This window comes from Cynoglossus semilaevis, chromosome 6 (genome assembly GCF_000523025.1).
Source record: "Cynoglossus semilaevis isolate Cse_v1.0 chromosome 6, Cse_v1.0, whole genome shotgun sequence".
NCBI classification, from domain to species: Eukaryota; Metazoa; Chordata; class Actinopteri; order Pleuronectiformes; family Cynoglossidae; genus Cynoglossus; species Cynoglossus semilaevis.
This window is the reverse complement of record NC_024312.1, coordinates 14,553,689-14,580,099: the sequence shown is the minus strand read 5'-3', so window position 1 is coordinate 14,580,099 and position 26,411 is coordinate 14,553,689. Positions and strand designations below refer to the sequence as shown.

General features: G+C 41.3%; 1 protein-coding gene across 3 annotated transcripts in view; it reads right to left on the bottom strand.

Annotated features, from left to right (window-relative positions):
- The window catches only part of LOC103380352 (A disintegrin and metalloproteinase with thrombospondin motifs 20), a 74,698-nt gene that overhangs the window by 40,864 nt on the left and 7,423 nt on the right, over positions 1-26,411 (bottom strand). For 2 of the 3 annotated variants that reach the window (XM_017032967.2, XM_008312277.3), the window contains exons 3-11: positions 23,207-23,375; positions 13,474-13,721; positions 11,929-12,012; positions 11,140-11,264; positions 11,007-11,047; positions 10,662-10,767; positions 7,756-7,902; positions 5,037-5,178; positions 4,263-4,367 (exon numbers count right to left, since the gene is read on the bottom strand). In XM_017032967.2, coding sequence (XP_016888456.1) covers positions 4,263-4,367; positions 5,037-5,178; positions 7,756-7,902; positions 10,662-10,767; positions 11,007-11,047; positions 11,140-11,264; positions 11,929-12,012; positions 13,474-13,721; positions 23,207-23,375 — 1,167 coding nt within the window. Of the gene's footprint in view, positions 1-4,262; positions 4,368-5,036; positions 5,179-7,755; positions 7,903-10,661; positions 10,768-11,006; positions 11,048-11,139; positions 11,265-11,928; positions 13,437-13,473; positions 13,722-23,206; positions 23,376-26,411 lie in introns of those variants that run through there. The other variant, XM_025056500.1, reaches the window with a different exon arrangement.

Genomic DNA, 26,411 nt, shown 5'->3' with positions numbered 1-26,411 from the left:
TTTACTACTCCTCTTTCACACATCTTTCATCATCTCTGTACAACCACTGACAACACATATAATTTGTCAATGTGGCAATCTTTCATATTCCGACTGTTCATTCATATAGTTGAGTTCACAGCAAGAGACTTTTCATATCAGTATTTATTGGCTTTCAAATTTGGTTTAAGCTGTGAAGTTAATTTGACACATGCTTAAAGACCACGGCCAAGGAAACAAAGGCTTTTTTAGAATAATATAATTCTTTCTGTCCTTTGGGTTTGTGATTTTCAAAACTGTACCCATACTGTCCTAAAAAACATCTGGAAATAAAGACTGAGATTATAGTATTGTCAAGAAAACTGTTGTTTGTCTGTCGCTTCAAATCAATGGAGTTCACACATTATTCCATACAAGACGAGGTATTAATGTTGAGTTTTGGATGTGTTTAGGAATGAATATCATGTATTTTTGAAAAGTGACAAAAATGAACTGAGTTTCTTGATGCTTGATCTAAAAGAAACTTGGATGTTAATGAAAAATGTAAAGGTCAAGATGCTTTTTTTAACAACAGTAGTGGGTAGTATCTCGAATATTTCGATGCATCTGATTGATTCAAATGTATGTTTCCATTAAGTTCTGACATAATGGTAAATAAATAACCACATTACCCATTTTGAACAAGGTAAGCAATGAAAACTCCATCAGCAGAGGATGCAAAGACAAAGACAACAACTCTCTTGTTCTACCACTTTACTGATGATGATGTTAAATATCTTTAGTAACGTCCGACAAGAGAGATTAGCTGACAACGACATCAATGCCTCGTCACAGTCCTCAGCACCGATGTGTGGATGTGCACAAACACATACACACAAACAAATCCTCCATCCAAGCATCTTACAACAAGTCTGTCAGGATGCCAGTGAGCTCAGGCCGCCTCTGCCAGCAGACTCCATTCTGCCTTGGCTTCACTTTCCAGGACCTTACTGTCTCACTCTAATTGGCAGAAACCAGAGCAGGTTGTTGTTTTTTTCTGAGGAATGTCCTGGGAAATAAAAACATATTCACCTAACCACTTAATTAGGTCCCAATTAAAACGTATCTGGAAAAGCTTTTTGAGCTTTGGACGTATTCTTTGAAAAAAACACCAGCCAGTAAACAGCCATTGTACTGGGACGACAGACTTTCGCAACAACACGTGAAGATTGTGCTAAGACGTTTCTAAAGTTGACTATAAATGAGCATAACCCCCCAAAAAACACCACCATTTATTCTAGCTCTGTCAACTCCTTTTCTGTCCACCGCTCACTGAGCGATGACGTAGGAGGTCAAGCAGTGAAGGAGCATCAAGGGGTGGAGATGTGGATGTGGTGCCAAGTGGGCCCCGACTGGAGCTTCAAGGAGAAGGCCCCTAACGCGTACACATCTGCATTTGCATGTAAATGTTAGGTAATACACACAAGAGCTCGGGCATGCACGTGACTGTACAGTACAGTCGGTGGAAACACACTACGAGTGGAGAGGTGAGAACCTTTTGATGAGTGTGACAGAGGAGGAGAAGGAAAGGAGAGGATAAAAGGGAGGGAGGGCGATGGCAGTATTAATAGACAGCAAGTGATGGGATGCCCTCGTTAGTGCATGGCCCACTGAGCTAGATGACATACGCCGCCAAGAGGTCATGTGACTGCTTTAGAGTCGGAGGCCTCTCAGAGGGTACGTTGAGTAACACAGGGATAAATGTGGGAGAAAAAAACCTAAATACAAACTCCCCAGTTAACATAGTAACATATTTGACATATCTAGACATCCATCTTGAAGGTAGATTCATGCAGGGTGGCTTCGTGAAAAGACCTCCCATAACATCGTATTTCTAACATGTGATGTCAGAATTGCAAAAAATATAACAGTAGGTAAAGTGGGTAGGAGGGGCAAAAATATATGTAAAAAAGGCCACCCAGATCCTAAGTAGTTAATGTGCCTCTGAAATGGGATGTCAGCAGTTTGAAACCCTGACTATGTCATTAAAAAGATGCCAGAACAATGGCACCTAGGGGCTGTGCAGGGGAGGTACCCGGAGGAGAACAAGTGTCCAATTCCGGGGAATAATCCTAGCTGCTTCCTGTGGTGATGAAGATAAGAAACTATAGATCCACGAGATGCTCTTTTATTTAGTGCATAAACCTTGTGGTACAAACAACTATCTCTAGATGTTCCTCATAGAGGCAACACATGCAACCAAACAGATATAGATACACACAACAATGGGACTTTGACACGAAAGAATGAAAAGGAATTCTCTGGTCGTAGAGATTACCTGATTTTTGAGACAGGCATGATAATAAAAAAAAAAAACACTGCCGACACACACACCACATTAAAGCCCTCTTGTATGGGCAGGTGAGCGCCAGTGCAGGGTCCTCAGCTCTTTCAACTCACCCTACTTCAAACGGTCTCCTGCATGAAGATGAAACTAGGGCCTCATCACTACAAACAAAGGCGGTGCCGCTCCTCACACACAAAGAAATGAAAAAAAAAAAGGTTTGCGTATTTGATCAGACAGACAACAACCACTACTAAAGAATTATGATATAGCCTGTCAGTGATACAGGCTATAGCATCGCAAACATACTGAGTGGAAAATACATGTAACTACATTGAGAATTTTACAGCAAAGAGACATCGAGTCAAAAAAGCACGACTGCAGTTCAAGGATCAAGAAATGACGGAACATTTGTTACAGAATCCACTTTTAAGACAATTCGGAGTTGGTTTAAATCCGGATGTCTAGACCGCTTTGGAGCCGGAAATTACCACAAGTGTTTACAGGGTTCCGAGGAGCAGCCATCCATGGTGAAGGAGCTCAGTCAGCTTGAGCTGGGTTAAAAGTTTGTAGCCCCTTAAAGCAAAACCACTTGCTGTAATTAAACTTGCGACATGTTTCCTCAACACTTTTTCCCACGCACACGCTGAGAGCTGTATGGGAACTCCAATCCCGGGACTATAACTCTTTAATCTGGTTGTTATAGTTGGATTAAAACGTTAGCTATCACCTGTTAACCTCTTCACAGTTGACAAGGCAGATTCAGGACCTAACTTGCTAATGGAAGCAGGATTTATGGGGAGGAGACTTGAAGATGAAGCCCCTAAGGACTTCTGAAGGCCAAGGGTTAAGGAGACAAGGACCATCCTTCTCATTCTCTCTCTCCCTCTTCCTCTCTTTTATGCATGTTCCAAATGTTAACAACCAGTACACCACATCCTCATCGCCCTGCACCTCCTCCTTACTCTCCTTTCCCCTCCTCTCCTCCTACTCTTCAGAATCACTGATGTGCTGTCCTTTGTGAAATCGTTGGCTGGCTTCAGCCGGGGCTCTGTTACAGCCTGACCACTGACCCACTCACCCAGCATTTAAAGAGGTTTAAGGGTCATGGGTTCACAACAAGGTGACTCAACTGCGAACGACGGGTGGCGTCCGCTTTCAAAGAGTCTACGTCTTCACCTTTCCCTCTCAAGAATCTCTCTCCCTCTTTCTGCCCCTCTCTGTCTTTCTTTACCCTTACCCTCTTTCTTTTTCTGCCCCTCCCCTTCGGCCCTTCTATCCTCGTATCTTCAGAGCCTGACCCTCAGTCTGAGCCCTAATTAGCATAGCATCCCAAAGTGAGGAGAACATGAAGGCTAATGGGGGTTGGGGCCCTGAAACAACACTGAGGGTAAAGCTTCAAGTTTCTGACTCAGGCCACCACCTGACACATTTACTAGGGTCTTCAACAACTATAAAGAAACCAAGCAATTCATGATACATGTATTTTTTTCACAGTGTTAATTTAAAATATGTGATAAGTTATGCTGCCTGGGAAGGCTTTTTGTATATATTCAGTTTCCTCTGCAGATGTTAACCAACTTCTGATTAGGGAAAAGAACGTCTGTGTTCATTTCTTATCGGCCTGATTTTCTCTCTTTATTCCACTGCCCACAATAACATTTGGCTGCGTTCACTTCACTCATCCACCTTCACTGTCTTAACGCTCTAAAACTCTACCTTTTAAACCGCCACCTCTTGATCAACTCAAATCATTACAGATTTCACATGTATATATAAAGAAATGCATGTAAATAATACAGGACTAAGGATGCTCTATGGATTCTGAAATATTTTTTTCCCCAACACACAGCCCACAATTAACCCTGTTTGAATCATACGTAGACAAATTTAAGCAATACTAAATGACCAATATTATTTATTTTATCATTTTTTAAATAAATATTTTTTTTTCTTTTACCATTCCATGTCCACAGTCTGTTCCGTCAGCCAATGGCATGTGCTGTGTACGGCATCCTTTGTGGTCTCCTTCTGCACTGGTACACCAGAGCCTTTTACACTGTTTCTGTGGTGAAATGAAAGTCACATCAGTGATAAAGCACGAGTACAATATGACATTTTTAAACCTGTTAAACCACAGAGTAGGGCATCTGCTGGTTGGACAGCGTTACTACTGTGTTCCAATGTATATCATCATATCATCGACATATAAATTATGACGTAAATACAGATGTTTCCGTATCAGTAGCTAGGAAGTGATCGTTTGTTGTGTTTATTGGTTTCCAGATGTGTAAGATTCACATCAAAGGCTCCACAAGCAGACTGTAATTAAAGACAGTACAAGCAACGACAGGCTGAGTTCATTTGCTTTTGTATTGTGTTCAATTGTACTGTTTACACACTTACAGTGTGCTGTACTAACTTTGTTACAATGGGAAGTGTTTATATCAACACACAGGAAGTTATTTTTTCCCCTCAACAACATGGAGTACTGGTTTACTTTTGTTTTCCAATATTTGTACTGTGCCTTCCTCTTTGGTCAGTGTATGGACTTTGGTACTGTTTCAAAATTTAAGTTTAATCTCCTTAATTTCAATAATATTATTACATGTTATTATTTTTCATAATTTATTCTGCACATTTTAAACAATTCATATATTTCTTTTGTTTGATTTGAAATGCTTTTCCACCTGTTTCCAGTGGAAGAATTTTGCCTCCTTTCCAATCCACTTACCATGTACGGGCAGATTTGAGAGCCAGGTCCAAACATCAGTTCACACTGTCTGTTGGCATTGTAGATTTGACCAGGCAGGAGCGTGGACAACTCGTATGTCCTGCTTACAGGCTCGTCGAGAAGACATTCACCGTAGCCAGTGCTAGAAATATGCAAAAGTGCAGAAAAATAATAAAAAATTCACATAACCATAAAAGTCAGTATACAAACTTACAATAAGTCAACATACACACAAATTTGAACCAGTGAGCCCTGGAGGTATCACACATGTCATTGTTCTTTTTTATACAGTAGGAACAACGTAATAATGAGAATGTTATTGTCTGTGACCGTCCTGTGATGTGTTCTCCTCCGTGGGTGGTCTGACAAGGTACCAGACGGAGACACTGACTCCACTTCCTGTTCCACTAACACTGTAGGGTTTCATGCTATGGACGTGGTGTCAGGTGAAATAAAACACTCTCCCAATACAGACTGAGAAGAAAAGACTGAGATTTCTCTGTGAAAATGTGAGGCACCTTGATTAAGTTACAAACTGCAGCCAGAGACGGCAGTAGAGCGTCACGAATGTGCCGTAAATCATGTACACGTTGACACGGTCACAGAGGCATCAACAGCACAGCGGGGCTTGAGTAAGCCTTTTCTACTGTAAAGAGACACTGGGTAAACACACGAGCTGAGCCTCACATGATCTGTTCTTTCCTATTTGCTTTAGGAAAAGGAAACTAACAGATGCGGCAGCTATAGATGTGTCTGAACACATGTCTGCACCTCACAGAAAACCCTCATCCTGGACTGAGCCGCTCACAGCACCTGTTCCTGAAGCACCGCCTGATGTGTCAGACCAATAATTACACAGGATTACCCTCTGTTACAGTCACTTTGTTTCTCGTAGCCTTTCAGTTCCAGGCATGATATAACAGTGTGAGGCTGCAGGAGGATGACTTCACAGCAAAGATAAATCAGCAGCAGTATATATACTGTATACACACACAGACACCTGACAGCCTTGTATTAGAATGTCTTTCAACAGTCAGTCATCTTTCCCATCAGCATCCAAGAACTTAGTTGAAGGATCATTAGGACCAGGACTGAGAGCAGAGAGGATGTGATCTCTGTGGACTCTTTTCTTCTTTTAAATCTCTTCTTGTCTTCTTCTCACTCTAGTACCATCTAAGATTCCACACCTGGTAGACCAGTGTTTCCTAAACTTTTTTTTCTGGGGATATTGGGGGTATTTTAAAAGTCACAAACCTTCGCAACCCAAGTCAATAGACATTATTCGTAAACTCCTGGGAGACATGATGCAAAACGACCCAAAAAAAAAAACTCTTGCGACCCACCTGAGGGTCGCGACCCAGTCTTTGGGAAACAATGTGGTAGACTATGGGATATTCAAATGAATACTAATTTACAGTCGGTTGTTAAATAAATAAAAAAACTCGCCTCATATGTTGAAAAGTAATAGTTGCAGACAACATCTAGCGGCTGGCTAAAAAAATTGCTTTAGCATTACTTTTATATTTGTATTTTGGGACTTAGAGGAAACAGCACAGAGCCAGAGAATGGAATGAATGGCTGCTTTATGTAATGCTTAGAGCATAATGACACTGAACCACAGCAGGACACTTTTCATCATCCTTCAGGTGCAAGAGTTGAATGGCCATTATTACGGCAGTGAGATAAAGGGGAGGAGGACGAGCGGAGTCCTTATTTGTTCTTTTTGTATAGGAGGAGAGGGGTGCAGATTGAATTCTCTCTTCGGGGAGAATGAGCTGTCAAAACAGTGACGCACTTGACCAGGTCGGCCCACTGAGCAGGAGTAGTATTGTACAAGTGCTAGTTTGAATCAATGCCTGTCATTGTTGACTGGAGATGAACTTCAAAAGCACTTCGACCACAGTCTCAAGGGCCTTTCCCACCGCTGTGAGCCAAGTGCTGCTCCACTCTGTCTATACCTGCATTGTTGGATTGAATATGCCATAAATTTAATCAATCTTAAGCCTCCTCAAAAACGCATTTGACATTTCCATGATGCCCTCACTGGGTTTCATGCTGACACCACACACAAACTCAACAGAGCCAGTCTTGATAATGGAGACATTCATCAAGTTTCTCCTCACATTTGCTGTGTTCCAACTACTCAATGCTGAAGTCATCACAGGCTGGAAACTATGTCAAGCACAACCTAGGCTGTCTATAAGAAGCACTGGCCAACACTGAGGCCTGAGGATGCATCTGGACCACAAGGACTTTCTTTGTAGATACCTCACAATTGATAGTGGAGAGATTACAGGGTCATGTCAAAGGACGATCTAATTATAAGGTACATTTCCCATTTTAGAAGTCATTCTTCTCCAGGATCAGTAACCATGGTGCAGGTGAAGAGTAGGTGAATATTCTAGTCCTCAAAGCTGACTAGTGCCTAGATTAGTATTTACCCTTAGCATCTTAAGAACAAGCTCTGTGTCTCTGCAGAACGACAGCTTGGAGGCTGCTGAAGATCTATCGTTCAGGTCAGCTGAGGAAGACCCCCAGATTCAAACAGGAAATACTCTTTCAACACTAGGCAATAACAACCTCACATAGTTTACATTGCATTGACCTGTCCACAGAGCACTGAGAGGGTTGTAGAGTAAGTTTGTTTAGCTGGCCGTTTCAAAACAAGTTAGTGAAATCAAACTTGAAAAACAAAAAAGTACAGCCGGGGTTTACTCACTCTAAGAAGTCTGTGATGTACTTTCGGCTGCACTTAGACCACGTCCAGGGATTAGTATCATAGTTGAGAGTGGGAGCCATAACGTGGTACTGGTGCTTCGTCCCTGCCTCACGGCATTTGGGGTTATCGTCGTGCGGCATGTTGAATCTGATGCAGAGAGGGGGAGAAGAAACGGGTGAAGGGGGGTCAAAGACATGGAGAGGGATATAAGGAACACACACAGAGTGATTATCGGCTGCTTAATGGCTCAGTCATAGTAAGGGGGATAAATGTCACAAGATTTTCACTCAGTCATCCTCTAACAGTGGTTCCCCTCCCCAGCCCCCGGCCCCCACCTCATCTCTGCCGGATGCCTCACAAGGATGTGGCCACAAGCACAACAGTGGAGAAAAAGAGATCTCCTTTTTGCACCTTACCTACATTCGTCTACAAATATTTATACAGTAAAATCCCACTAACCATCAGCTGGTTTGTGACATTTTGTGTGAAACATTGCTTTTTTTTTTAAAATCATAACTTCTTCCTAATTGCCTCTTGCTCATCACTTAGATGTCAACGGTCAACATCTCACATTCTCGGCAGGCTTAATCCTGAGGTCAAAGCGGGGGCGATAACACCGACAGAATCCATGCACACATGAACCGTCTTTTATGTTCAGACGAAAATAGTCGCAACTAACGATTTTTCTAATTACTGCCTGAAATTGGAGGCACCCACCGTAATTGGTTATATAATCGTGGTCGCTTCAGATTTGATGAACTATGGAACAAACGCAGTGAACCCAGCACGGCATTTGTACGTGCATTAATTAAGACAGCAGACAAACATATGTCCACGACAGCGCTGTCTGCTGCCTGGCCTCACATACAGTAGACGACAGAGTGTATTTACACACAGAGGAAACCAAAGCAGCTGCTTAGCCTTTAAGATGTTTACAGTAGGATGTAGGCCAGCGCTGGGCTCTGGACTGTGACTAAGGGTCAGGACCATACCACCACACAAACCAGACTGCCTAGCTGGCATGAGGCCCTACCAACAGGGGCTGAAAGTCTTGAAGGAAAACAAGCCTGGATTAATAAAGCCTTTGACCGCTAATGAGATCTGAATGCACAAAGGCAATTTGTCGGCTTAGGCCAAAAAAAAACAGCTAATATTACCCAGTAAGATTGATAAAACTGGTAGAGAACGTGACAGGCTGCTTTTAGTAGAGGAAACAAAGTGATCTGTCACACTGACAAACCTGACAAACACTGACAAATTTAGTGTTTTTACTTTCAGGGCAGTTAAATAGGATGCTGGCAGATGAGACGAGCCTTTTAGGATAATTAACTTATAGATAAGAAAGATTTGTGGCACTCTCTCTCCAACATCAGTAAATACATCAATAAAAAAACATCAATGGCAGTTAAAATGTTCCGCTGCCACGACTAAAATGTAAGAAGCTCCTGTGTTATATTGCAGCAGTCGTTTTAGAAGCTCTACATTATTGCACCGGAGTTAATGACGCGTGGTCAATGAGTCTATTTTTAGCAAGGTAAACATATGAAAAAACATTTTTCTTACAGGTGTTCTAATTTAAAAAGATTTTAATAACTAAAACCTGTTAAGACACATCTCTAAGGTGTCTCCACAACCCTTGAGATAATTTTGCGTTTTTGATATTAAAGGTTAGGGTCAAATACAACCGATACTGCGAAAGTCTTCCTGTTCTGTAGAACAAATCTTAATCTGCATTGTTCTAAAGTTCCCGTGCGGCTCCCACTACCTGACACTGGTTTCCCCACAGTACTTAACCCTGCTGCCTGTGAATTCAGCGATTAACCAACAGGGCTTCCAGCTGCTTGAGCTTCAGCATAAACAGATCCACAGCAGATACAAGAAAAAGGAGGGCTTGTGTCCTCCTTCATTTTGTTTTTTTTTCCACTGGAAGATTGTGTGAGTGGAGAAGAGGAGAGAGAAGAATATCTTTCATTCTTACTTATTGGCACAAAAGCTGAGACTGACAGAGGGCTTTTTTATTTGTCACACAAAGGGGGTGTGACAGGCCGGAAAGAAAATTTTACATTCAGTTTTACAATTTCTCTCGGCAAAGGAAGTGGGCATGAAGAAAGGTTGGAAGAAAAAAAAAAATAGAACCTGAGAGAATAACTGACAGAAGCTTGGTCTTTGTCAACGTATCTGCCCCACAATGAGCTGGCACACATCTACAAACATGGTGTTCAAAGAGAATCATCTTCTGATCTTAGGCTACCTGTGCTTCTACAGTTACGGAGCAGATTACAAGAAACAAACGACCACACTGACTGATTCATAACCACTGACTCTCAGATATGTGCTTTAAATAAACAGAAGCCGTGTCAGATTAATTAATAAGGTTTAGAGTTTGTGGTTCTACTGTAGTCTCTCTTTTTGTACTTCATATGAGTAGTAATGCTTGTTTGTTGTGTAAACACCTGCTGGCAGACTCATTGTTTAACAGACATATTAAATGTTATAATCCTGACAGCGTCCTGTCTTTTATCAGTCCTAGGGAGATGACATTTCAAAGCCGATACGGTCAATTTTAACATGTAACATCTTAGATTTGCTAAACAACACATGTAGCCTCCTGTTTATAACAAACCCACCCCGGCCTTGGTTCTTATGAACTTGTTAACCTCTGTAGAAAAAGCTCTGACAGATACAGGGTTGAGTATTAAAGGTTGGTATGTTATTAGAAGTCAGGGCTTTTTTTTTTCACTTTTCACTTTACTTTGCACCTGTGTCTGCTGTGACCTACGGCTCCTGATAAGGGGGCTTTTGTTGGTCCGGTTTGGCTGAGTGAGATTGGATTTGTGTGTATAGTAAGTGTGTGTGTGTTTAGGGTTGGGGGGGGGTTACTGCATAGTCTCTGCTGCGCAACTTACACATGGCCCAACTCATGAGCAATAGTGAAGGAGGCACTAATTCCATTTTCCTCACTGATGGAACAGCTCCGGTACAGGTCACACATGGTGCCCAGCTCTGCCAGTCCTACGGGGTCACACACACACACACACAAATGGAGTCGAACACATTATCACATACTGTACAGTGATTTCAGGAGAAAAACACAGCATGTTGTTGGACTAACTCTTAGCTCTACCCGAAAACATCTACAGCTATGTGGCTAATCTAAAAGTTTTTAATTGTTAAAAAGACTTGATTATAACATCTCTCATTAACCCAAACTCATTACAAAAAAAACTTCACAAGCCACTAAAAAACTTTACCTAACGTGTCACACTTGTCTTTTGCTCGGCAGATGTCTTCCCTAAAAACACAAACCCAACAATAAAGACACGGTTATTGACTTCGAGGGATTCACTTCTGCTGTCATATTGAAGTCAGAAGAGAATTCTGGACCTGGTGATGAGAAGTGCCGTGTCGTGATGAGAGGGGTCACTGTCGTCCTGGACGTTCTGACCCTGCTGCCAAACACAGAAGTTGTGGAGGGTCGTGGCAGCGTTGAAGCTCACCGTGGGCCCTTCCTGTTAGAGAACGACAAATGATTTGTCTTTACCCAACTGTAAATATGGTTAATATGTATCAAACTTTCAAGTTCTGATTAGGTGGATCAGAGGTTGAGATTTAAATGACGTCTCATACAGTACCATTGTAACTGAGCAGCCAGTGGCCTAGAGGTCAGTATTTGCTTATATTTGTTCTGTTCTGTTTCTAGCTTGCCAATGTAATTCATTTTAAAATACATCGCCACTGCTTTTGTAAACGTTAAAAACCAGCTGTTTTGTTCAGCACGAATGAAGAAGGATGGAAGAAAGGAAGCAACACAAAATATCAAATGGAACAAAGCGGCTCAGTTCTGGTTAAAATGGTTCTGATAAGTTGTCCCAGCACTGAGGTGATGACATTTTAAATGTCACTGCGATTAACAGTCATTATGGAAAAATGTGTATTAGTCTGGTGAATCTCAAAAGTTTAATATAACGTTAATTACATCTCCTGTGCAGGTGGCTCCCTGCTTCACTATAGAACCATTTGTTTTCCGAGGAGAGCTCTCCGGAGACTCCACACTGAGAAGAAACATTGTTTTCTTTTCAAACTCTGAAATCTTACAGAGGAAAGGCCAGACGCACACCTGCACTGACGTCAGCCATCTTGGAGACAGGCAGTATGTAATGACCCCACGCTCACCTGTTCGTTGTGGATGACGACCAGCTTAACGACCATGATGTTGATGAGTTTCCTTACACTGGGATCCCTGTACACTGCAGCTACCTGTAACAAAGACAGAAAACAGACAAAGGAAAATGCAAAAATGCACTGACCCAACATAAGAATGGGGAGAGAGAAGGTCAGAAATATTTTTCGTAATATTTTGACAGAGGAAACACTGTTGAGACACCCGTAAATTATCAAATGGATAATTTTAGTTGAAATAAAATTAAAATTTTTGTTTAGCATATATTTATATGGATATTAATGCCAATTGAAAATTGGTGGCACTAAGTCTCACATGACTTCATTATTATTAACCAATGAAAACATTTGTGGTGGAGCAAAGATTGCTGCAGCTTTTACATGAACCAGAGCAGAAAAGAAATGGCGGAGACAAAAAGTTGTAAAAATAATTTCAAGTCTCAGACAGTGTGGTGGATTAATACTGTAGAAGTATTAAGTTATTTATAAACACAGCATCAGCGTCATCACTAAAATGCAATACGCATTGTTGTCAGACAATTACTTAATAAAATATTTGTGCTTTGTTAACAGTTTCAGCAAGCCAAAATTAATTGCAAATTGTTCATACAGCAGTACTTTTAAATAAAACTGTCATTGTCCACTGCATCTATAGGTATATGGTTCCTTGGTTCCTGCCAGTGGTCAACTGAATCCATGACCACACTCCAGACAGGAACTGTCTGTGCATCCAAACCAATCAACTTGTCTAAAATAACAAAATAAAAGGTTCTCCCGGTCTCACCCACGCGGGTCTGGGGGAGTCCTGTTCTTTATGTTCCTGCTTATCAGTGTTTGTTATTGTGTTATCAGTGCAGAGAAGGGGTGGGGGAGCAGCCGGACCACCGTAACAGACTGTTACACTGACCGCCAGACTGAAGACAGGAGGTTTTCAGCTGAGCTGTGGATACGGTCGAGGACACGCAAGCGGAGTTCTAACAGACTGTTCTGTCAATCTCAGCAGATATCTTAACTTGTTTAGACTGTTCCTTTACACGTAAATGTGACGATATAAATGAGGCTGAATGGCACACATTAAAACTGTTGACTGAATCACTGACTGTAAAAGTACTAATGAAAATATAATCTAGGTACTTTACCCTCATGGTCTAGTAAATTGTACTTTATATTTCTTAATCCTGCCTAAAACTGGCAGTTACTGTGGTTAAAAATGAAGACAACGTAAACTGTACAACATAAACTACCTTAATGTGTCATGATTGCAGTATGTAGTATTAGCCCACTACCAGCATCTATACATCTTGACCTTCTGGCCTTGAGTTTGACACATGTGCTCTAGCTTAAATGCATTAAGAAATACAGGAAAAATTAGAGAGCATAGAGAGAATGCACATTGCAAACACCAGTATCTTTAGTTTATGTCTGGTGACATAAACTAAATAATGACAAAAAAAAAAAACTAAATCTAGATCAATAAAAAGAAATGAAACTACAAAATTTGGACAAAATAGTAGTTTTTAAAAACATTATCTTACTTACTACTGACATGATTGTTAGGATGTAGTGCTCTAGGTTGCGTCCGTGGTGACGAGCCATTTTGGCATCTGCAGTCACCATCAGCTCCACGTAGCGAGGATAGGAGAGGAATCGCTTTTGTCTCCGTGGAGATCCCGGGTGTGAGGAGTTGTTTTTAATTATGTGCTCATCTTCTAATTCTGCTCTGAGATGATCCAGCTCCTCTCCCATGTTCGTTCTGCCCTCCAAAGAACCAGGACCATTGGATTCCTCTGTTTAAAAAAAAGTTTTAAAAAAATTAGATCAAAAATTCAACTTGTCATAATAGGTCATTAATTCTCTAATCTCAGGAGCGTCATCAAATTGGAAGAGAATTCATCGTCATACATTATTAATATTATTTCATCATCAACACTGGTCATAATAACAGTGGAAACTCTTATCTAAAACACAGCAGGTCAAGCCCTTCTTATCTGAGCAATTCCAAAAGAGCAAATCTTACAATTTTCCAACGGAGTAAAAAAGGAATGAAAGAAATGCACTTTGTATATTCTCACTGGAAACTTTCCCTCAGCTGAACTGCACGTGTTGACTTGGCTGTGAGCTACGGATTCCTTCACACTGACCAAGGGATGGAGGGAGAAACTGAGGCAGACCCGAAAAGTGTGAAGAGTTTGTTTTAATGAGAAAAGTACAAAAAACGAAATTGAAGCTTCACAACGTTAGTTCGCAGATGTTTGGAAACGAGGCGCTGGGAGAGCAGGCCAAACACACAGACCAGCCTGAAATTAAGAAGCGATTACGCCTGAGCAACAGATGTGTACAGCATAGTTAATCAGTTAGTCTAAGGTGTTGTTTCCATATCATCAATCCTAATCCAGATTGGACGGGTGTCACCTTTATTAAGAGTAAAGATTAAAGTTCTTGGTGAAGAGAAAATGAAAAATGCAATGCAACGCAAAGGCAACTGACGGCGGAGAGTTTTGGTTTGGTTGTTGTTTGTTTGTTTGTGTTTGTTAGTTTTTGAGACCCACACAGACACATAGACAACTCTGGCACACTCTGGTCTTTCATCGAACCTTCAACAAAGTCCAGATGAACTGAGGCCGTCGTGGACATTCAGAATTAAACAGTGTGTTCTCCATTGGAACATTTGTTTCAAAAAGCTCCTGAGATTCTCAGAATCTCTGCCTTGTGTCAGCGCTGAAGATAGTCAAGCGGCAACGACGATGTGTCAGCAATCAAGACGTCGTGGGTTCGACTCCCACAAGGTAAGACCAAAGTGTGTGTGTGTCTATGTGTCTGTGTGGGTTTAAAAACTAAGAAAAACCAAACAAACTAAAACTCTCCGCCGTCGGTTGCGGTGCGTTGCGTTTGCGTTGCGTTTGCGTTGCGTTTTTCATCTTCTCTTCAACAAGAACTTTAACTTCAACAAGTCAATGTTTTGGTTTGGAAAAGCACACTAGCATTTTGTATCTTCATTTTTGTTGGACTTCATGTTTTCTCAGATGTTTCCAGGAGTGACTGTTTGGAATTGAATAGAGTCTGAAGACAGGGAACCACAGATGGAGCCCATTGTGTCACACTGGTAATGAGACAGTTTTTAGGAACTTCTGGTTAACTTCTGTGCAGGACTCTGTAGTTGTGGCCCAACAAAGTTTGACAGGAGCCAATCAGAGGAGGAGAGACAAACCTGTGTTTAAAAATCTGTGACTTTTAAATGTTCTTTTTTTTAAATACACTAAAAGAATGATTCAGACAAAAGGTCAATAAACAAAACAACTTTTTTTTCTTCAATAATTTCATGCATGACAATGTTTACGAGCTCTGCATAGTTTGAAGTCTGACACACCAAACGGCCGCCTTAGCTCTGGACAACACGCTTACAGTGAAGAGTTGCATTGTCTTAGAAAGACTCAATTTTTCCAGACGTCAAGACAGAGAGACACTGTGTATAAGTCTAAAGTCAGAATAATGCAAAAAAAGAGAAAAGGACAGACAAATATGGTCTGTCCAAGCAGTAGTGGGGACAGAGGGCGGGCTGGGATTCCCTGTCACAGTGCCACACAACTCTTGATGACATGAGGCCAAGCCTGATGCCGATGTCATCAACAGTAAACACATGCCAAGTCAGAGCTCCATTCAGATAAGGTCAGAATGCAGCCTCCACATTTTCAGGCAAATGAAAACATTCGGCCGACTTTGAAAAGAGACTTATCACCACGGATGACGCAGCATCAAAGGGATTATCAAACACAGGAGAGAATGTATTTACAGAAACTGGTGTTAAATCTCAGAGCTGGAAGGTGAGATAAAGAAATAAAAAGAGAAAGAAGTGGGAGGGGGGAAATATGGACTCTGCTATAATAGCCTTTGAATCAGAGATTAGCCAAGCACAACCCTTCCCAAATCGCCTTAGGTTCAAATCCCCCTCTCTGGGTAGTGAGCCGCTACTTACACCATGAGAGGACAGGGGTGACTGCCCTGAAACACTGGACCCAACGGAGACATGACATCACAACTTCAGCTCTGGGAAACAGATAAGCTACACTTGGAATTTCATGTAAATGCACCAACTTTAAAAAAAAATTAAATACACATTTCATCCTAACAAGTCTATGAAAGAAGACAAGCGAGGTCGTCACGGGTACTAGCATTCATTAGCATTCATGGCACCAAAGTTTAACTGCCTTAGCACCAGTTTTTTCAAATCAATTTATTTTTAAGTAAAATGAGTAGATGTGTTCCATGTTCTGTGCTACAGCAAAAAAACATTTATTTCTTAATCTTATAAAGCATTGTTAGCAAATTTTCAACCAAGCAAGGAAAAAGAATTACGTTAATATATTTGGAGTGTTGCAATGGGTTTTGATCCAGCTCCATTTAATTTTCCCAAAACTCAAATGTGTCATCCATCAGAACATTTTTTTCAAAAAGCTCTGTGTCTTCGGCGCTGAAGATAGTCAAGCGGCAACGACAACGTGTCAGCAATCAAGACATCGTGGGTTCAACTCCCACAAGGTAAGACCAAAGTGTGTGTGTGTCTATGTGTCAAACAAACAACCAAAAACCAAACCAAAACTCTCCGCCGTCAGTTGTGTTTGCGTTTTTCATCTTCTCTTCACCAAGAACTTTAACTTCATCTGCAGCATCATCCACAGTAAGTCAACATTTTGGTTTGGAAAAGCACACTAGCATTTTGAACAATAGGAACAATACCCAAAAGCTTTGCCTCAATTTCAGAGACATGTAACCGAAACCATTCTGATGAGGATTGCAACGATGGGGGTTTGATCCAGCTCCAATTCATTTTCCCAAAACTAAAATAATATTTAAAATAAATAAATTTAAGGCAGCAGAGGAGGGTGATTATGGAGATTATGACCTGGTCAAAAAAAAAACACCTTTCCTTAAATTCAACAAAAAATACATTTGTATTAATAGTAGAACTGCCTGCTCAGATGGAGGACATAGAAAATAACTAAAATAACTTTTTGACTCATTTTCATACATCCACAGTGGTAAAACTTTGCATTTCATGGCTCGTGTGTACACTTCGTGTTGAAGCCCATTCATGTACTTACATGAAGACTGATTGACCAAGATCAAAGAGCTGCTCTTTGACTCCCCTTTAGTGTTCTGTCAGAAGTATCAAGAGCTCAACAGCAGGGAACACAACATTTCATTGTTAAACTAATTAACATTCTTGTACAATGCCCCGCTGAGAGTTAAAGCACCCCGTTTCTCCACTTGCTGCTTAAACAGACTTTGAACCTTAGTCTTAATGTACAGTACAATGCTGCGGTTCTTTGCCAAGTCAGACATTATGCTTTTTGCAATATAGCTGTCAGTACAACTCACGCAGGAATAAGGTTTGACCCCAGGCACAGACACAATTAAGTGCAATTCTGTGGCTAGACGTGGAGTGGCAAAGGCGGCTAATTGCTGAACAGGGCTTTTCTAACACGTACAGGGCTGTCAAAGGTCGGGTGTTATTTTCAGTGTAGTGACAGGAGAGAGACAGACTGTGTGCCGGTCAGCCTTACGCCTCAGGGAATGTAGGACACTGAATGTAGGATAAATGTAACAAAAAAAAGTGCATAAATAAATAGCTTATATAGAATATGCATAATTTTTTATGCTGTGTAGGGATTACCAACCCCTAGTGGATAAGTTACACATTGCTCTTCAAAGTTTTCACCTCAGAAAACATGGTAGCCTTCTGTTATTATTACAACAAAAAGCATTTTGTACTATTGAAAATACCAAATCATACTTTTACCAAGTAATGTGACCAAGTTTTGACTATATTCAGGGTTTAATTTGATCCTCCGACATGAGATCTGTCACATAAAAAAAAAGATTCTCCGTGTTCTGGGACCTCCCACTTTACAATTAAGCATTTCGTTTCATATATAAGTCTGTCATTGAGTAACGCCTGTCCTCTTAGAGGACAAACTGCCAGAACCTTAGGCGATGACAGTAGTGTTCCACTGGACCCTGCCCCTGTTCAGTTCTGCTCTGTTCTGTTCAGACTGCTGTCGTTCACCTGTCACCCACTCTCACCTCTGACTCCCGGTCACTCCACCATGCAGTCACTTACCGTTGCTCAAGTTGCTCTAACTATTCCAATCAGCTACCATCTGTTCAGAGTGAGCAGACAGTAGACGGAGGTAGAAAATAGGCTCAGCTGGAATCTGTCACGGGAAATCCCAGGACAACACATTAGGTTCAGCGAGGCTAAGGCCCAAGGGCAGGCAGACACATGGCAGTCATTAAAGTGATAGACTACCTATAAGTGACCAGCTTCGTTCAGACCTGTCCAGAGTATCTGTTGTCTTAGAATCATTTGGCATGCAATGCGATGGTCTATTTTATTAGCTGCTGGTACCATCTGTCCTGTGGTGTTACAACAACGAGATCAAGGCTATTTCAGGCTACTCTTAACTGTAGATGTTTCAAACTGCACAAAAGCTGCACTGGCTAACTGAGTTAGCTAAGTTATAAAGCCTCAAATGAGGAGATAAGAAAAAAGGCTGGCACATTTTTTCTACAGTACTCGACACTGCATTTTAAATATTTTATATTTATATTTACATTTTTTTGCCCAAAACATTTTTTGCTAATCCTCTACATTGGTCCTTTACCAAAACAAACAGCTTCAACAATCAGGTTAGAAGCTAATGTGCTTTAATAATTTAATTGGATAATAGGCAAACTCTTATCAAAGTAACTTCAGTAACACCAATCCTAGTTCTGCAATACGTTTGTGTTGGTGTCAAAGTAGGAGGCAAACAAACAAACAACATTTAGAGGAGTTCTTCTTCTAGTCTTTTGTTCCAGGTCAATAGCAGTTCAGTCACAAAGCTACTTCAGAGCAGCATGAGTGAAGACTGAAAGACTGGCAGTGGGAGTATGAGAGAAAGACGGAGCCTCAGCCAAACTCTAAAGTAAGACTGACAATCGCATCGCAGGGCAGACTTTTGACTGCTGGACCACTGCTGAAAATCATAAAGAGACTATTTCTATGTCCAGTTAGCAATTCCCAGTTGTCATTGGTAACCGTTAGTCCACTAACTGTTCTAAATGACTCAAATACACATCCACAAGCAGCCGAGGTGGTCTATACACACTGCAGTCCAAAACAAACTTTTCTGCCCAGTAACAATACATTTCCCCTGTAGGCGACTCCATCTGTCCAGAGGTCAGGAGGCACGAGGGACTTCTAAGCCATTTGGAGTCATCTAACAGTCAAAAGCTCTTCACCGTATAAAACCAGACCTTAAAGGTAAGAGAGGTTGACTTGTCAGTTCATCCCACCCCTGATTGGCCTCCTACCCTGACCCTATGTCAAGGACCAGAGTTAAGAAAGAGACAAAAAGCTTAACGCAAGTAAAATTCCGACTCAGTCCAAGCAAACAAACCAGCGAGCACAGCACCCAGGCACTTGTAGGAGGGAGAAAATCTCAAGGTCACATCCACCCGTCCAGTGAACAACTACAAACAAAGGGGGAAGTGAGGTCACAATCAACAAGCGTCTCCATTCACATACATGAAAGCGTGAAGAGAAAGCGGGCAGTGATTCAAGTCGGCTAGTTCAAACCGCAGGCGGGGGAGGACATTTTTTCCATGTAAATGAATCCATTGAAAAAAAAAAACTGATGCTAGCATTTCAACTTCCATGTATACACAGTGGGCACCAAGAGGGGAGTCCTATACAATGATGGTGTTGAGGGTCAGGGGGCGCTGATGCCCACTACGCCAAGCATCGCCACATCAAAAAGGGAGTTCCTCTGCTGGCTAAGCAGCCCTCGACAAGAGAGCCACGAGTCATTAGAAATGCTTAGAAAACTTAAGCACTAGATTATTGATGTGAGGATCCATCAACTGGTTGTGTTTGCTTTGGAGTAAGATGCGTTCAATAAAGTCAGACAACTATGAGACTAGCTGTCTACCTGCCCCACAGGCACCACTCTCCACATGAGCCTAAAAGGGCAAAGGGACGAGAACCGGAGAATAATCCGCCCCTATGTTCAACAACAACCCTCATCTTTGTGGCTATCTCCATCGAAGGAGTTACAGGGATTCACATGCAAGCCTCAGGACACACGGCAAAGTGTGTCATTAAAGAACGGAGCTGTGTTGTGATTCCTGTACGCCACACTTGTTTCCCCAGGGGCTCTTAAAAGCCAGAACCAGTAACAACAATCCACTCTGAGACTTTAAAACATTAATCAGCCACTCAACAGCTATCTAGTGCAGAGGTATTTCAAACAGCACTGAAGCCACCCAGGTTGACCAGCAGAGAGGGACTGACACAGTGCCTGAAAGTGTCAGTAAATAAGACCTCACTCTGAAGTTGCCCAGATTACTTGATTTTGAAAAATTTGGCAGTTTTCTACTGCCACGGGTTCAACTAGTCATTTTGACTGTAGTACATATGCACCGTAGCACATGTGCTACAGTGATACTACAGGAGTTTATTAGCGCCACATGAACACACACGGCGAAGAAAGGCAGCTGAAGACAGGCACAGAGCTCTGTCATGACTGCTGGAATAACAAAGCATCATCTTCCTTCAAGGTAACACTTTAAGGACCTCAGCGGTGCACTTCCACCTCTGACACGTAAAACTGACGGCACATGTGTGAAAAAGTCAACTATTTGTACATGTCAAGGAAGACACGTGCAAAATTAAAAACACGTCTCAGTTCCAAACGCTTCCTTCCTCTCCTTTTGACACATTTTTTTTGCAAAAGTGTGCACAGACTGTTCAAACTTTGGAAACATTCCTCGCCTTAAGATACAGAGGTTCCACTTGTTTTGGAACCGTGCCAGAGCGCAACACATGAAGACGTCCTATCTGCAGGAAAAGCTTTATCTCACCTGAGGCACTGTATCTTTGTCCTGATGCATATTTTGTTTTCTGATCAACTGGATAAAATGAAGACTGTTTCATCTTTTCGTTGTCCGCAGATACAGTGGTTCATATCATGCCACCACAAACAGAAGAGCAAATTACAATATAGTAAATATAACAAAGTGTTGAGATGCAACAGATCTGCGGTGGGCTCCATATGTTTGGCCTGCAAACATGTAGATATGTGAAATCTGTCAAACCAAATCAGCCCCCAAAGCTGTACTTGTAAAGTAAATAATTGTTTATATCCGAATCAAAATATAATCTGTATATTCAAAAAAATATGACTGAACTGACAAATGAAGTATATGCCAGTGGTATAAAATGATTAAAGAACATATCTGGATCAGTGAAGTAACGGATCTAGTACAAGACATGGACAAGTTGTTAGATTTTTCAACAGTGTTTTATAAGAACATGTATATCTCTGGTAGTGAATAAAACCAGACAAAAGCACAAACACAATTGTCAGACTCAGTTTATAATTAATCAATTAAAGTTGCCACTTGATTTAAATGTATACAAATTCAGCTTTAATGACAAGACTGTGCCCTAGTTGAAGCCAACTTGGTCTTAATTCCCCAGCTCTGTCTGATTGTACTTGATTACTCAACACTTTTCTCTCTCAGCAAATTAGGCTGTGGTTAGCAGCCCTACACTTATCCCCCGACTTAGTCTGATGTGGAACATTAGGTGAAGAAAAGGCCTTTAGCAACAGACATGCAGTAAATACATGGTACTTCATACAGTTAGGTGAAGACAAAGAGGAGTGTAAAGGGTTAACGCTGCACTACAAACAGCTAACCATGTTTTCACTGTACCAGCAATATAAAAAAAAATGTGTGTCAACAGGATTCGTACATACAGTTTTTTTGTGGACAGAATGAAGTATAAACAAGTCCACTGGACATACAGTGGACCAACTGAGTCAGATTCAACTCCGATTTAAACCGAGGACTAACAAACATATAAACAGAAGCAGCATCTGCACGAGTTCAACAGGCAAAGTGACACCAAGCCAGTGTTTACATCCACTGGCTGCTGGTAGCAGCGGAGCTCCACACTCCTTCCCATAAAAAGACAGGACAGTGCTGTTAGTTTTGGCTCAGTGAGGCCTTCAAAGAGTCCATTTATCACAGCATCTCGACAAGTACCGATCAGATAAAGTTGGCGAGACAGAGCCTGGGACACCTCACAGTCCTTACTCTAGTCTCCTCTACAGTATCTTAGATATAGAACACTGTCTTCTAGTTTAGACCTTCAAGAACCACTTTGCCTGCACACAATATTCCCTCTCAGTCTTCCAGCTTACACTGATCAACACTTTTACATAATACACTGATTTGGATGAAGGAACAATACTGAATTGTAACTTGCAAAGAACATTGTTGAATGTATTCCTGGCACTTCAGAAGTCAAGGATCTTGTGCAGAGCCAACACTCTCCCAGTTCTCAGGAGACACTATATTTAAAAGTGCCACAGAGTGGGGGCTTAAGAGACCCTCCAGATTTCTCAGCCTCTGTTTACCACACACAGACTGAGTGAAAGGACAAAGCATATGAAGGGGGTATTGGCCTGGCCCATCAGGTCAGCCCAAGTCTTTTAAACTGCCGGCACACACAATAGTCACCACTAGGCAACAATGCCTGTGTTCAGAAACAAGCCAATCAAGAGACCTGTACATAAAAGATTTATTGCTCCAAATAACAAAGGACGCAATGACCGCTCCTCGGCCTTCAAAAATAGTGAACTCCTTTAGGTCACCGAGCTTTCTCATCAGGGCCTCTCTCTGCCACCCAGAGGTTTCAACCATAAAAATTCTATTGAAATTGGGAAAACATTCAAGCAACCTCCCAGGCAGAAAATCTCTCTCTTTTTTTCATGGGGGTTTCAACAAAAAAAATTTAGAGAGCAGCAACTTCCTTCCAGGCCAAAGTCATTTTTACAGAAACGGTGAAAAATTACCATATGTACTTTACCTGTGGAACTGAGCTGCTACCAGTCATTCTGACAAATACATGAACTCCTTGTCAGAATTATTTTCCTCTTCTCTGTGAGCTCATCACACAGCTTCAGGATTAAACAAGCTAGCGAAAAACACCAGACAGAACCTGCGCTTGATTAAATTGAGGAATTCTGAGCAACACCCATTAATCAAGACTGAAATCTTCTGGGGATCATACTTGCCAACGATCGTGACTGGCTATAATTTGCATTATAGCAAGTGTTTATTGCCATGGTGCAGAATATGACCGTAGCTGATGGGGCTGTAAGAGTCTGTGGGTGAAGTTCAGAGAGACAGTGGTTACAGACGGAGTGGTTACGCAGTCTGTTACCTGAGGTAGCACAGGGTTCTGTGTTGCTGTCGCTACGTGAGATGTTCCTCTTCCGCTCGTGTCGGTAGATGAGATGAGGTTTGTTGTGCTCTTCATCGTATTCCGTCCCCTCTGCGTTCAGAAGAGGCTCCAAAAAATATTCACCTTGATGCGTTGTGAAAGTCCCAACCTAGAATGACAATAGAAAGTTGTCAGGTGCTATAATTAATTTGTCCTGCAGTGGCCTAAGGTACGGTGTGGTATAGTTTATCAGGCACTTTTAAAACACAGATATTATTGTGTACTCGTTGGAATCAGTTTGTCCCTGATTGGATGCACGAGTAACCCTTCAAGTACAATGGGCATTTTCACACTCTAAAGCAGTAGCTAATATTTCAGAGAACTCTCTATTGCTATGAAAACACATTTTTCATCAGAGCTGACACTGTGGGAGGAGTGACATCATCATATGTGGACAGGGCTGCTGACAGAGGAACGCTTACATTGATTTGGCAGCTCAGTCCTTACATAAAGACGTCTTCTCTCAGAGGGACAATGGAGGTTGCATGGTAATTTAATGTGCACACAGTGTGCAGGACATTGGGAACTGGAATGTTTTCTTTATGACAGCTCTAGTCCACAGACATCCGTACAAATGATGGACGTTTGGCAAAGGAAAATGTACAAACCGGATATGGAAAACATGTTGAACATGCGCTTTTCCTTCCACCCTTCAGAAAACTGAAAGACCGATTGGCCTGCACATGTATCCTAAACTGGGGAAAAGCACTGTAGGCCTTTAGTGCTGACAGAAAATAAAAAGAAAAGGGCATCATGAAGTAAAACCCTCTATTATATCGTCGTCCTCTTCTTCTTCTTTGGGCTGCTTTCTTCCTTACATGCTTTTAGGTTAAATTATTCAAAATTATTTTATTTTAGGGGTCAAATGTATTTTATTTTATTTCAACTTCAGTGGTCCATTTTATTATTAATATTCCATATTTTCATTTATTTTTTAAATGTTTTATTTTAGAGGCATCATTTTAGTTTTATTATATATATATATATATATATATATATATTTGGATCTTTTAACTCTGAGTTGTCTTTATAGATATGTGCCCATCATATTATGTATTATGTTCTCGTGAGTTGAAAACAAAATCTAACTAACTGATAATCTCTTACAAACTGAATTGTTAAAATGACCCTAACAAGCAATTCCCTGAAAAGCCTACAAGACTTGACTCTGGGCAAGAAAAAAACAAAAAAAAGGCTACATAATGACAGGACCAATAGAGGAATGCAGACTAATTAGTAAGACAGCCGAAGATTGACATTAAATGTCAGATGCATTTCACTGCCTGAGGGCAAGAGATTCAGAAGTAGGTAATGTTAGCTTTATTTTATTCTACTGTAACCAATATATTCATCTTAATCCACTGCTCTTTAATTCATCTGTCTCTTATGGATAATCCATTAATAAGTGTGGCAGGGAGAGTTGTAGCCAATCTCTGCAGACGGCCGTGAAAGATTTGAAAAAAAAAAAAACATTTTGACTGACTCTCTGAGATTCTCTAGATTAGTCTGAAACATTCTGTCTAAAAACTACAACACTGGTAGATGTTTATCTGTATCAAGTAAATCACTGTCTACACTCAGATCATTATAACTGGATAATTCTGACAAAGCTGTTCCAAAGTTCTCATGTGGTGTCAACCAAAAGCTGCAGAGACAAATGGTCTTTTTAGTCCATGGAGCAGCAGAGTTTCAGACTTTTTCAGCATTAGCTTAGCATGAAATCTGGCCAATGGACACAGTTGATGCTGTTCAGTACACAGTGCTGACCCGGGTCGTAAAAATGGGTTTGAGGAAAGAAAAAAAAACTGCTGGCATGCATTTGTTTACTTTAATCACACAATACTGCCAAGTCATCCACTACGTGTAGCCTACAGTGACTGTGAATCTCTTAGGATAAATAGGACATAAAGGTGTCATGAGTCTGATCTTTGCACAGAGGTACCACACATCACATTGTGCTGCAGTGAAGAAAAGCCTCATTTCCCAGCACAGAGTGACTCAACACACATCTTCTGTTATCTGAGAGAGCTAACATTTCCCACAGTTTCAATGATCCTTGAGGGTCTTTAAAAGTGTTACTTCTCAAAGGAGTGAGTCTGAGGGTTTACCCTGGATGAAATTATCAACATGATTCACTGTCTGGTAGGGATTGTGCCAACTGTGCATCAAACACAGGTATCTCCATATTCTGTGATTACAGACAGAGTACATGTAACACTTAGTCCAGTTCTTCAAGAATTTCCAATTAGAAAATACAGCAAATAAGACAGAAAAAGGTCAACAAGTAGAACTGTCATTAACTTGACAATAAGGCAGTATTTAGTAACTAAGGGTTTTGATTCATTGCTTGTATATGGGATTTTTATAGCATTGCTCCTTCCTCTGCCAATCCCAGCTCTGTTTGGAAAGACCTAAACCTTTCTAGTGACCCCCCCTAATTCCCCCCTGGGGATGGCTTTAGGCAACTGTGGCTAAAGTGGAACCTGCTTTTTCCCAAAATGACCCCCTTTGTTTTATAGCTAAATTATTCCTTAATGACCTCATCCCAACAAAATGTGCCTGGCCATTAAGCCTCAGTGATCAGATACCGACACATTTATGACCCAATAGCCTTTGGTGCTGTCTCCATTGTTCTGTCATTCTTAATGAGTGATGATGCGGATAAGCAACAAAGATGGCTTGAAAAAGGACGCAAACATGTTTGGATAAGCGAGTCACACATCAAAGTCGAGCCGAGGGGCAATTAAATGCTTATTACCCTGACTTTTCCAGGATATCCCATGTCTTAAACTGCTAGGCAAACACGGCAAACCAATTGTGGGAAGGTAATTTCTTAAAGAAGACCAGCAGAGGTTAATTTACAAACCTTTTTTTTAATAAAAAGGATTAAAAGCACTAGATGCTTTGGAAATGAAGGAGTTCAAATACCCTCACAGTGCAACTGACACCTACAGTGAGACACGCCATCTTGGCACTGACCACACTGCACCAAACTAAAATAAGGGTTATGTCACTGACAAAAGTTATGACAGGGAGGGAGACTCCAGGCATTTGGCACTCTCTCCTCTCTAGGATGCAGTGTCCCCTCAAGCACCCCCCCCCCCCCGCTCCACCCCGCAGCCTTTTTCTATCCATATTCGCCCTA